Source organism: Mauremys mutica, chromosome 6 (assembly GCF_020497125.1).
Source record: "Mauremys mutica isolate MM-2020 ecotype Southern chromosome 6, ASM2049712v1, whole genome shotgun sequence".
Lineage (NCBI taxonomy): Eukaryota > Metazoa > Chordata > Testudines > Geoemydidae > Mauremys > Mauremys mutica.
Window position 1 is genome coordinate 36,452,228 of NC_059077.1, and position 13,159 is coordinate 36,465,386.

General features: G+C 40.8%; 1 protein-coding gene across 2 annotated transcripts in view; it reads right to left on the reverse strand.

Annotated features, from left to right (window-relative positions):
- DEPDC1B (DEP domain containing 1B) overlaps nt 1-13,159 on the reverse strand; it is a 58,775-nt gene that overhangs the window by 17,584 nt on the left and 28,032 nt on the right. For both annotated transcript variants that reach the window (XM_045020066.1, XM_045020068.1), the window contains 2 exons: nt 12,057-12,187; nt 10,841-10,888 (listed from right to left, as the gene is read on the reverse strand). In XM_045020066.1, the coding sequence (XP_044876001.1) occupies nt 10,841-10,888; nt 12,057-12,187 (179 nt within the window). The remainder of the gene's footprint in view (nt 1-10,840; nt 10,889-12,056; nt 12,188-13,159) is intronic.

Consider the following 13,159-nt stretch of genomic DNA (forward strand, 5'->3'; position numbering starts at 1 on the left):
TGTGCCACAACTAGTTTTCTGCATATAAAAGCCACTGCCAGCATTAGGGGGTAGCAAGCAGTGCAATTGCCTGGGGCCCCCAGGAAGCTACGTTGCTCAGGCTTCGACTTCAGTCCTAGGTGGGAGGGCTCAGGGCTCCCGGGCTTCAGCCCCATGCAGTGGGCTTCAGCCCCAGCGAGTTTAACACCAGCCCTGCTTGGTGGACACCCTGAAACCTGCTTGCAGCCCCCAGTGGGCCTCAGACCCCTAGCTGAGAACCACTGCTGTACACAATACCTTCTTTTAATCAAAATATTACTCAAGTTTTACATCCCTTGTTTGAAATGCAGTAGTACTAGAATGCTATGCAATGAGAGATGAATGTTTGAAGTTGTTACTTAATTAGGTTTCAGATAGTATAAGCATTTATCTCCGAATACTAGGTGTTCATAGGAATACTAACTATGGCCAATGCAGCTGCGCCCCTGTAAAATCACCCATGTAACTGCTCTATACCATCAAGAGAGAGCTCTCCCGTTGACATAACTAAACCACCTCCAACAAGCAGCGGTAGCTATGTTGGCAGGAGACGCTCTCCCTTCGACATAGCACTGTCCAAATCAGCGTGTTCTTCAGTGTAACTTATAAAAGCAGCAAAGAATCCTGTGGCACCTTATAGACTAACAGACATTTTGCAGCATGAGCTTTCGTGGGTGAATACCCACTTATGTCTTGCATCTGAAGAAGTGGGTATTCACCCACGAAAACTCATGCTGCAAAACGTCTGTTAGTCTATAAGGTGCCACAGGATTCTTTGCTGCTTTTACAGATACAGACTAACACGGCTACCCCTCTGATACTTGACACAGTGTAACTTATGTCACTCGGGGTGTGTTTTTTTCACACCTCTGAACAACGTATGCGTGATTAATGTGCATAAGCCTTGTCAAGTAGTGTCAGGCTAAGTACTGTTAGGCCTCAAACTTCCGGAAGCTGTAAGAAGCGAGTACAGTATAATAAGAACATAAGAACATAAGAAAGGCCGTACCGGGTCAGACCAAAGGTCCATCTAGCCCAGTATCTGTCTACCGACAGTGGCCAATGCCAGGTGCCCCAGAGGGAGTGAACCTAACAGGCAATGATCAAATGATCTCTCTCCTGCCATCCATCTCCATCCTCTGACGAACAGAGGCTAGGGACACCATTCTTACCCATCCTGGCTAATAGCCATTTATGGACTTAGCCACCATGAATTTATCCAGTCCCCTTTTAAACATTGTTATAGTCCTAGCCTTCACAACCTCCTCAGGTAAGGAGTTCCACAAGTTGACTGTGTGCTGTGTGAAGAAGAACTTCCTTTTATTTGTTTTAAACCTGCTGCCTATTAATTTCATTTGGTGACCCCTAGTTCTTGTATTATGGGAATAAGTAAATAACTTTTCCTTATCCACTTTCTCAACATCACTCATGATTTTATATATCTCTATCATGTCCCCCCTTAGTCTTCTCTTTTCCAAGCTGAAGAGTCCTAGCCTCTTTAATCTTTCCTCGTATGGGACCCTCTCTAAACCCCTAATCATTTTAGTTGCCCTTTTCTGAACCTTTTCTAGTGCTAGAATATCTTTTTTGAGGTGAGGAGACCACATCTGTACACAGTATTCGAGATGTGGGCATACCATGGATTTATATAAGGGCAATAATATATTCTCAGTCTTATTCTCTATCCCCTTTTTAATGATTCCTAACATCCTGTTTGCTTTTTTGACTGCCTCTGCACACTGCGTGGACATCTTCAGAGAACTATCCACGATGACGCCAAGATCTTTTTCCTGACTCGTTGTAGCTAAATTAGCCCCCATCATGTTGTATGTATAGTTGGGGTTATTTTTTCCAATGTGCATTACTTTACATTTATCCACATTAAATTTCATTTGCCATTTTGTTGCCCAATCACTTAGTTTTGTGAGATCTTTTTGAAGTTCTTCACAATCTGCTTTGGTCTTAACTATCTTGAGCAGTTTAGTATCATCTGCAAACTTGGCCACCTCACTGTTTACCCCTTTCTCCAGATCATTTATGAATAAATTGAATAGGATTGGTCCGAGGACTGACCCTTGGGGAACACCACTAGTTACCCCTCTCCATTCTGAGAATTTACCATTAATTCCTACCCTTTGTTCCCTGTCCTTTAACCAGTTCTCAATCCATGAAAGGACCTTCCCTTTTATCCCATGACAGCTTAATTTACGTAAGAGCCTTTGGTGAGGGACCTTGTCAAAGGCTTTCTGGAAATCTAAGTATACTATGTCCACTTGATCCCCCTTGTCCACATGTTTGTTGACCCCTTCAAAGAACTCTAATAGATTAGTAAGACATGATTTCCCTTTACAGAAACCATGTTGACTATTGCTCAAGAGTTTATGTTTTTCTATGTGTCTGACAATTTTATTCTTTACTATTGTTTCAACTAATTTGCCCGGTACCGACGTTAGACTTACCGGTCTGTAATTGCCGGGATCACCCCTAGAGCCCTTTTTAAATATTGGCGTTACATTAGCTAACTTCCAGTCATTGGGTACCGAAGCCGATTTAAAGGACAGGTTACAAACCTTAGTTAATAGTTCCGCAACTTCACATTTGAGTTCTTTCAGAACTCTTGGGTGAATGCCATCTGGTCCCGGTGACTTGTTAATGTTGAGTTTATCAATTAATTCCAAAACCTCCTCTAGTGACACTTCAATCTGTGACAGTTCCTCAGATTTGTCACCTACAAAAGCCAGCTCAGGTTTGGGAATCTCCCTAACATCCTCAGCCGTGAAGACTGAAGCAAAGAATCCATTTAGTTTCTCTGCAATGACTTTATCGTCTTTAAGCGCTCCTTTTGTATTTTGATCATCAAGGGGCCCCACTGGTTGTTTAGCAGGCTTCCTGCTTCTGATGTACTTAAAAAACATTTTGTTATTACCTTTGGAGTTTTTGGCTAGCCGTTCTTCAAACTCCTCTTTGGCTTTTCTTATTACACTCTTGCACTTAAGTTGGCAGTGTTTGTGCTCCTTTCTATTTGCCTCACTAGGATTTGACTTCCACTTCTTAAAGGAAGTCTTTTTATCTCTCACTGCTTCTTTTACATGGTTGTTAAGCCATGGTGGCTCTTTTTTAGTTCTTTTACTGTTTTTCTTAATTTGGGGTATACATTGAAGTTGGGCCTCTATTATGGTGTCTTTAAAAAGGGCCCATGCAACTTGCAGGGATTTCACTTTAGTCACTGTACCTTTTAACTTTTGTCTAACTAACCCCCTCATTTTTGTATAGTTCCCCCTTTTGAAATTAAATGCCACAGTGTTGGGCAGTTGAGGTGTTCTTCCCACCACAGGGATGTTGAATGCTATTGTATTATGGTCACTATTTCCAAGCGGTCCTGCTATAGTTACCTCTTGGACCAGCTCCTGCGCTCCACTCAGGATTAAATCTAGAGTTGCCTCTCCCCTTGTGGGTTCCCGTACCAGCTGCTCCATGAAGCAGTCATTTAAAGTATCGAGAAATTTTATCTCTGCATTTCGTCCTGAAGTGAAATGTTCCCAGTCAATATGGGGATAATTGAAATCCCCCACTATTATTGGGTTCTTCATTTTGATAGCCTCTCTAATTTCCCTTAGCATTTCATCATCACTATTACTGTCCTGGTCAGGTGGTCGATAATAGATCCCTAATGTTATATTTTTACTAGAGCATGAAATTTCTATCCATAGAGACTCTATGGAACATGTGGATTCGCTTAAGATTTTTACTTCATTTGAATCTACACTTTCTTTCACATATAGTGCCACTCCTCCCCCTGCACGACCTGTTCTCTCCTTCCGATATATTTTGTACCCCGGAATGATTGTGTCCCATTGATTGGTCTCAGTCCACCAGGTTTCTGTGATGCCTATTATATCTATATCCTCCTTTATCACAAGGCACTCTAGTTCATTCATCTTATTATTTAGACTTCTGGCATTTGTGTACAAGCACTTTAAAAACTTGTCCCTGTTTATTAGCCTGCCTTTTTCTGATGTGCCAGATTCTTTTTTATGTGACTGTTTATCATCTGATCCGGCCCTTACATTATACTTTTCAGTCCTCTGCTCCTGACTATAACCTGGAGATTCTCTATCATCAGACTCTCCCCTAAGAGAAGTCTGTGTCCGATCCACATGCTCCTCTGCAGCAGTCGGCTTTCCCCCATCTCCTAGTTTAAAAACTGCTCTACAATCTTTTTAATGTTTAGCGCCAGCAGTCTGGTTCCACTTTGGTTTAGGTGGAGCCCATCTCTCCTGTATAGGCTCCTCCCATCCCAGAAGTTTCCCCAGTTCCTAATGAACGTGAACCCCTCCTCTCTACACCATCGTCTCATCCACGCATTGAGACTCTGAAGCTCTGCCTGCCTACCTGGCCCTGCGCGTGGAACTGGGAGCATTTCTGAAAATGCCACCATAGAGGTCCTGGATTTCAGTCTCTTCCCTAGCAGCCTAAATTTGGCTTCCAGGACATCTCTCCTACCCTTCCCTATGTCATTGGTACCTACATGTACCACGACCACCGGCTCCTCCCCAGCACTACACATAAGTCTATCTAGATGCCTCGAGAGATCCGCAACCTTCGCACCAGGCAGGTTAATCCTGCTTAATGCTTAATCCTGCAAGCATAAGCATAATCTATCTAGGAAGCTTTATAGACTAAGAAGGAAACTTTGTAAAGATTGATACAGGCTTGTGGTTACTATGCTCTGCAACCAGACACCTCTTTAAGCTGATTCGAGCATTTTTGAGTCTAGCAAACTGACCATAATTAACCGCATAGAGAAGAGATGAGCTGGGCATAGGTGCACAGTTCATTAGTTCAAAACAACTGCAAATGCCACCCTAGAATATTTGGCCACCTTGATTGGTTGACTTGTTTTGAAGCACGGCCTGCAAATACTGTATAAATAAGATGCAGAAGTGTGTGTGGGTGTGGGTGTGTGTGTACACACACACACACACACATACACACCCCTAAAAGAAATCACTCTTTGTCAGGCTCACATACACCCCCTGAACCAAAGGTTCTTGCGCTTCACTGACTGACTGTGCCTGGCCAGCGCAGGAAATGGTCAACTGAAGGTAATGTATCTTTGGAAGAATGCAGGGTGAGATTTGAACTAATAAAGGTCTGGTTATGCTCGAGCTGGTTAATCTTAAGTCTGCATTAATAATGTAGGTTAAGTTTATTAGTAAATTGTTTAAAAATAGTAGTAGTAAATATATATGTTTTGTGCCTTGCTGAAAGCAGGTACAGTACTGGTGAAGTTAGTTTATAAATCATAGTGGCTTTACAAGTCACTGTGCCTGTCTTCAGTATAAGTTACCATCAAGTTTATCATAAAAGTCAGTAAAAGTTTATAAGTTGTTAACTTATTTAACAGGGAGGTTAAAATTAGTAAACTATAGTTGATTAATGTATCAGTATTCCATATGATATGAACTTGTGTTGGTTGGTGATGGTTACAATACACGTAAAGTCATTAGGCACATTCTGTCTGTGTTGCCTTTATAGTCATAACTCATTAAAAACCTTTCTTGAGGAATAATTAGTTGTTTTAGTTTCTCTTTTGCGGACACTACTCAACCTCATTACATCTGTGTAGGATGGTGGGAAGTAGCGATCACCCAGAGTCCCACTAGGGTCCTAACGTGAGTCCCCCTAGGGCTCTGATGTGTGCCTCCTTCTTCCATTAATCTCCACAGTAAGTTATATCAACGTAAGTGCTAGTGTAGACATAGCTTACTAAGATCATTCTGGAATTGAAGGAAAGAGCAAGACATTAATCAGTATCATCTAACTGCAAGTGATATGATTTTTATTTTCAAAATAAATTCATTAATAGCTGTTACCTATGTAAACGCACTCAGTAGTTTCACACACAAAAGTTAAAGCACAGTTCATATCTGTACCTCGGCTGTGGTTTCCTCTCCCAGGCTTTTGCAGATGACATATGCAGTTTCTGTTTGAACTTTCAGGTACTATTACAGCCAATTAACTGAAATGGAGGGGGGGAAATTATCGGATTTAAGAAACAGAAAACAAAAAGTTGATATTTTCTTCACTAAATTTAGTTGGCTGTAGTAGTGCTTCTTGAAAATACAAACAGGGACTGCTTATGACAGACATCTGCAAAAATATGGGATTCAGAATGGCTTCTTAGTCTTTGCTAGGAAAAGGAACCACATCAGAGGTAAAAATACCAATTCTGCTTTTAAAGTTTTTTTTATGAAGGTACTGAAACATCTAGATGGGTAATATTCAGACACATAGCAAACATATTTTACTACAATAGGTAACGTTCCCTGCTTTAAGATTCAATGTTTTGTTACTCTCCATGGCTAGAAACACTTTAGCAATCAGTACACACACATTCAAAGCAGAAGACTTTTCTAAGCCTTAGTTCTCAAACAGTGAACTGACAGACATTTAAATGATCCTTGATGGGTTACAATGACTAAGTAATTACCACAGCTGTCACTAAATCTGAACCTCAGACACGTCATCCATACAAACTGTCAGCATCCTACATAGTATTCATTACAAAGTACCACTTTCAAAACAAGATATTCTGCTTTCAAAAAATATATTAAAAAGATGGTCATCAAACCTCATATATATATTATAGACAGAGCCATAAAGCCATCCTGTAGCTCAGCTTGCCTAACACTTATAATTAAGGGTCTACCAAATTCGTTGTCTTGAATATCACATCCCTGACCATGAAATTTGGTCTCCCCTGTGAAATCCCAGCTCTGAAGGCAGAGTGTAGAGTGGCGGCTGCTGGCCAGGCACCCAGCTCTGAAGGCAGCCCAGAAGTATGGGTGGCAATACCTCAACCCCCCTACGATAGGCTTCCAACCCCCTTTTGAATTACTACCCCCAGTTTGAGAAATGCTGCTAAGAAAGCACACATTTTTCATGGGTTGGTCATGGCATAACACATTCGCAAAATTTGCTATTTATGTGGTGACCAACCCATGAAAAATGTGATTTCTTTGCAATTTAGTACACTCCTAATCATAATCCCCTCATTTTCTGTTGCTTATAACTTTACCAAACTAAGGCCATGTCTACACTATAAAGTTCAGTTGACGCAAGTTACATCAGCATACGCCACCGACCTTTGTGCAAGCACCAACTTGGCTTCTTGCACTGGCGCTTGTGAATACTCACCCCAAATGGTTGCACTGATGTAAAATGCAGCATATCCTAGTATGCCCTCCCATATGCTGCCATCCAGCTCTGTGTCTTGCAGGACATTTTCCACAGTATTTTGTGGGATACCAGCAATTTCTGGCAGCTAGGGGTTAAGTTTCCATCTATGCCACTTTCTCCATCCCATCATTTATGCACCTTTTAAAAAAAAAAAACTTCCAGAGTCCTACACACCGCTTTTTGGTTTCTGCCATCTCTCTGGAAGAAGCATGGATCCTGCAGACCTCAGTGCAGTTATAACGACCATTGCTAATACAGGACACATGATTCTCCTGTATTTGCAGAACTTAAATGAGTACTGCTACAACTGAGTATGCAATGAGGAAAATATGGAGATGTTCAAGCACAACAACAACTGGATGCTGATGGACACAGCAAATAAAATGCCAGGTTGCTGACGGCATTCATGGAGCAGCTCCTCACAGTGAATCACTGCTTCTGAGCCCAAGAAACAAGCACTGATTAGTGGAATCACATTGTAAGGCAGGTTTGGGATGCGACAAAGTCCACATTTCTGGATCTGCATGCCAAGCTCACTCCAGACCTCCACCGCAGGGACACCAAAATAAGAGCTGCGTTGACAGTGGAGAAGCAAAAGGTGATCACGTTCCGGAAGCTTGCAATGCCAGATTGGCTAGTGAGTGATAGCAATCAGTTTGGAGTTGGAAAATCCACATTGGAGGCTGTTGTCATCCAAGTGTATAGGGCTATGAAGTGTACGCTGCTGCACAGGACACTGACTCTCAAAAATGTGCAGGAAATGGTAGATAAGATTTGCAGCCATGGGGTTCCAAACGGCAATGGGGCAATAGATGGCAAGCACAGCCCTATTCTGGCATGGGCCCACCTTGCCAGCGAGCAGATCAAGAGAAAGGGATCCTTTTCTGTGGTTGTACAAACACAAGTGGATGACCATGGACATTTCACTGATATCACTGTGAGCTGTCAGGGAAAGCACATGATGCTCACATCACTAAGAACACAGAACTTTTCCAAAAAGCTGCAAGCAGAGACATTCTTCCCTAGCAAGCACATTCACGTTAGTGATATTGAAATGCCAATAGTGATTCTGAGGGACCCAGCCTACTCCTTGCTCCCCTGTCTCATGAAGCCATACAAAGAATACCTTGATACACCAGAGAAAGATTCAACTACCAGCTCAGCTAATGCAGAATAGTTACTGAATGTGCCTTTGGTAGACTGAAGGGTCAGTGGCATTTTTTACTCACTAGATTGGATCTCAGTGAGGAAAACATGACCAGCAGTATAGCTGCATGTTAAATACTGCTGTGAAGTGAAGGGGGAAAACTACCACAAGGATGGAGGGGCAAGGTGGACCAGCCGCCTGCTGAATTTAAATAGCCAGACACAAGGGCTATTAGAAGAGCCAACAGCTATACATGAGGGAAGCCTTAAAAAAATATTTTGTCAGACAAGGAAAAGTTGTGTGACACTTTTATGAAATAGTCTGTCTTGTAACAAAGCTTAAATACAGGTCAGTTATTGCCTCCTATTATCAAATTCTGTAATGCATCTATAATGCTTGGTATAAGCTAATATACAGTAAGTTTCCAAAAACAAAAACAAACTTTATTGTGTGCAGAAAACAGGCAACAAAATTAAAGTGCAAACATATAAGGTACAAACCTTTAAGCAACGCTAACAGGATAAACCAACCTTTAAAACCCCCAGTTAAAAAAAAAACACAAGCAAACAATGAACATTTATGTTCATATACATAAAAATTATTTCAGCATAAAGCATTGTGGCTGATCCTGGGATTTTCACAGTTGGTGTATAGCTATGGTTCTCCTTGTTGTCTGCTGGTGTGGAGTAATGGGGTAAGGATGTACACCATGTTGTCATCTTTTATGTTGGGTGTGTAGGGAGCACCAACCATGATTTTGGAAAGGCTACTGAATCATGAATCTTTGGGCACATAGGTCAATAATGCTTTGCAACATCTGAGTTTGTTACCTGAACAAAGTCATGGTGTCCTGGTGCATTTACAAATGAACCTCTCAGTCCTTTTTCCTCTCCTGCATCAACTACTCTCTCCAATCTCGGTCCTTTTTCATGGTCAGGTCATAAGGCTTCTCCAAGCCATGTTCACGGTCAAGAGGCCACAGAGGAAGGGAGGATTTCACAGCACATATCCTTTCTTATCTGCTTCTCTATCTTCCTGATATAGCTCAGATGTTCAGCCGGCATAAAGGGGGTACCTAAAAAGAATGGCTGTGAGGCAGGAATCCCCCTCACATTCTTTGCAGTGAAGACTGATGCAAAGAATTCATTTAGCTTCTCTGCAATGGCCTTGTCTTCCTTGATCGTCTAGTGGCTGCTCCGACTGTTTGGCAGGCTTCGGCTTCTGATGTCCTTAAAACATTTTTTGCTGTTCACTCTTCTGTCTTTTGCTAGTTGCTCTTCAAATTCCTTTTTGGCCTGCCTAATTATACTTTTACACTTGACTTGCCAGAGTTTGTGCTATTTTCCTTCGTAGGATTTGACTTCCAATTTTTAAAGAATGCTTTTTTGTCTCTGACCACTTTTTCTCTATTGTTTAGCCATGGCGCTTTTTTTCTTTTTGGTCCTCTTATTGTTTATGTAATTTATTTATTTTTGATTTGGGGCATACATTTTATTTTAGCCTCTTTTATGGTGTTTTTAAATAATTCCCATGCAGTTTATAGGCATTTCACTTTTGGGACTGTTCTCTTTAATTTCCAATTAACTAGCTTCCTCATTTTTGTGTTGTTCCCCTTTTTGAAGTTAAATGCTAGAGTGCTGGATTTCTTTGGTATTTTCCACCCTACAAGTATGTTGAATTAATTGCATTATTGTCACTATTACTGAGCGATTCCACTACTTTCACCTCTTGGACCAGATGCTGAGCTCCACTTAGGACCAAAACAAGAATTGCCTCTTCCCTTGTGGGTTCTAGGACTAGCTGTTGCAAGAAGCAGTCATTAACAGTGTCTAGAAATTTTATCTCTGCATCCCATCCTGATGTGATATATATTCAGCCAATATAGGGATAGTGGAAATCCCCCATTATTATTGCGATTTCTGTTTCTGTAGCTTCCCTATTCTCCCTGAGCATTTAACAATCACCATCACCATCTTGGTCAGGTTGGTTTTTTTTTTGTTTTGTTTTGTTTTGTTTTTTAAACTTGATTTATTTTCACTCCAACTGCTGCTTTAGTTTACTAGGGGCTGAGCCATCCATGAATAACATGGTTCCTGAATCTCAGTATGCATAAACACCTGCTATAACAACATTTTTTTATTATTATTATATATTATATATATATATATATATATATATATATATGCCACATGCCTAAAAAGGTTTTGTCAAATGAAAGCCAAATAGTTAAAAGCAAAACAGCTTCATATACTCCAGGAAATATGTTGCATTGGCAAGAGTATTTACCAGATGACCCTAAAGATCTTTTCATCTCTACTTGCTAGGATATGAATCGGAGGACATAATTCTGACCCTTTAACTAAAATGAATTTGGTGAAGTGAGATAGGAGTTACTTCAATTTTGTTTTTATTAGAATTTGTTTATATACTTACAATTTGCTAGACACTTCATTGCTGACAGTACCCAATGAGGTAGCTCTTCTGCTCAGAAGTGGGGTTGTGGAGAAGAGATGAGAATTTAGAACAGTTAATACATTAACAGTCTGGCATAATACAACAGAAGTTTAAATCACATTTACTGAAAGACTTTGGATTACAGTTCTCCAACACCTTAAAATACTGTTGATTGGGTTACTCCAGGGACACACACTGTCTTAGATGCCATTGGCCAAATTTTATACCAGTTATACTACTCCAATCTTATAGAGAAACATGCAATAAAGTAGTTTATGAATCAGTGGCAAACATATCTACATTTCAATTGAGACATTTCCCCCAGTACATCAAAATATATATTTTTAACAGTAATTTTAAAATACAAGGTTTGGCTGGAGGTTTCAGTTGAAAACAGGGAAATTGTGGAAGATTTAAGAATATACTGTCTTAATGCTTCAGAGACATTATAAGAACGTAAGAACGGCCATACTGGGTCAGACCAAAGGTCCATCTAGCCCAGTATCCTGTCTTCCAACAGTGGCCAATGCCAGGAGCTTCAGAGGGAAGCCCAAGTACTATAGGGGACTGATGTGACAGTAGGAAAAGGCATAAACTCCTGACACCTAGAGTGAAGGGAGAAGGATGAGGGAGCCCTGACCTTGATGAATGAAAATGTGTTAGTGACAAAATCTTCCACTTTTACTCTCAAGTACCTTTGCATCTCGAAACCTTGAACTGTTTTTTGCCCTGTGGATAGATCAGGGCAAAAAACAAAGACTGATTCACACTGGTAGGGCTCTTCAAAAGCTGACTTAATCCTGGTCAACAAGAAAAGATATACCAGTATAAAGACGCTGGTTAGGGTTGTCTTTTTAACCAATATATTTATACTGGTATAAGCCCTAATGTGGATGCAGTTACACTGATATAAAGGTGCCTTATATGAACATAGCCTATTTCGCTTCCTGAACTGGAATAATCGATACTAGTATAAGCACTTTTCTATCGGTATAAATGTGTCCACACTAGGGGAAGGATTTCCACTTTAACAGCACAGGTGTAGTTAAAGCAAAAAAACTTTCTTGTGTAGACAAGCCTTAAAAGACCCCAAGACAGCCAACAATACAGCCTTAAAAGAAAAAAAATCACTTAGAAGAGCTATAATCAAGATAGGAAGGTTTAAAAACATAATAAAAATCTCCAGCCCACTCACTTGTTTTGTCTTCCAAAATGACGATGCCCTGTTTATTGACATTGTACACATTGTGGATGATATGCTTTGGGTTCACAAGTTTTGTATCCAATACTTCATCCACAGAATCCAGGCCCAAAACTTTTTGCAAACTGTTAAAATAAATAGTTTACATCATCTGATTTTTGTATATATTAAAACACAAACTGAAATGGGGAACCATTCACTTGTTCAGATCAATTCCTTTCTGTTTGTTTTTGTCGTCTTTGGGGTGTGGAAGCTTGAGGCAGTTTCAAGTACATTATTTGATCATTCATATTTTCATTCTGCACATTTCACTGATGTAGATCCAGTTCATTTTATAAAAATAACATGCCATTTTAACAGTTTACACTGTAAACATTATCAGTTAGGTTCTACCTGCGTTGTCAAACAGCCAGTGTATTTTTTTAATCAGAGGGGAAAAAGTATACACATACAAAATAGACAGCCCCCTACATTGTGCAGGATATTAAATGTTGGATTACCTATAATAGAATATTGATTAATAGATTCCAAGGTCAGAAGGGACCACTGTGATCATCTAGTCTGAACTCCTATATAAGACAGGCCATAGAATATCTCCAGAATAATTCCTTTTGAACTAGAGCAGAGGTCCCCAAACTGTGGGGTGCACACCCCCTAGGGGGGTGCTGAGGAAAGTTTGGGGGGCATAGCTGGGGCCCGGGCCAGCCCCATGGAGGGCAGGGAGGGAGCGCCATTCAGCTTTGCTCCTGGCCCCGCACCCAGGGCCTGGCCCCCAGCCCCAGCTGTGGCCCCAGCCGCAGTCCCTATACCTCTGTCCAACCCCAGCTGGCCCCCCACCCTCAGCTCCTGTGGGGCACAGGGTGCAGACAGGTGTAAGGAGGGCGCAAGGTAAAAAAAGTTTGGGGATTACTGAACTAGAGCATATCATTTTAAAAAGAAAAATCCAATACTGATTATAACATTGCCAGTGATAAACTGTTCCAATGGTTAATTACTCTCACTGTTAAAATGTTACAGCTTATTTCTATATGTAGGAAGCCTGTAGAATTGTTTTCATCCAGCTGATCAGATCTTCCATTTCCTGTGTCCTCAAACTA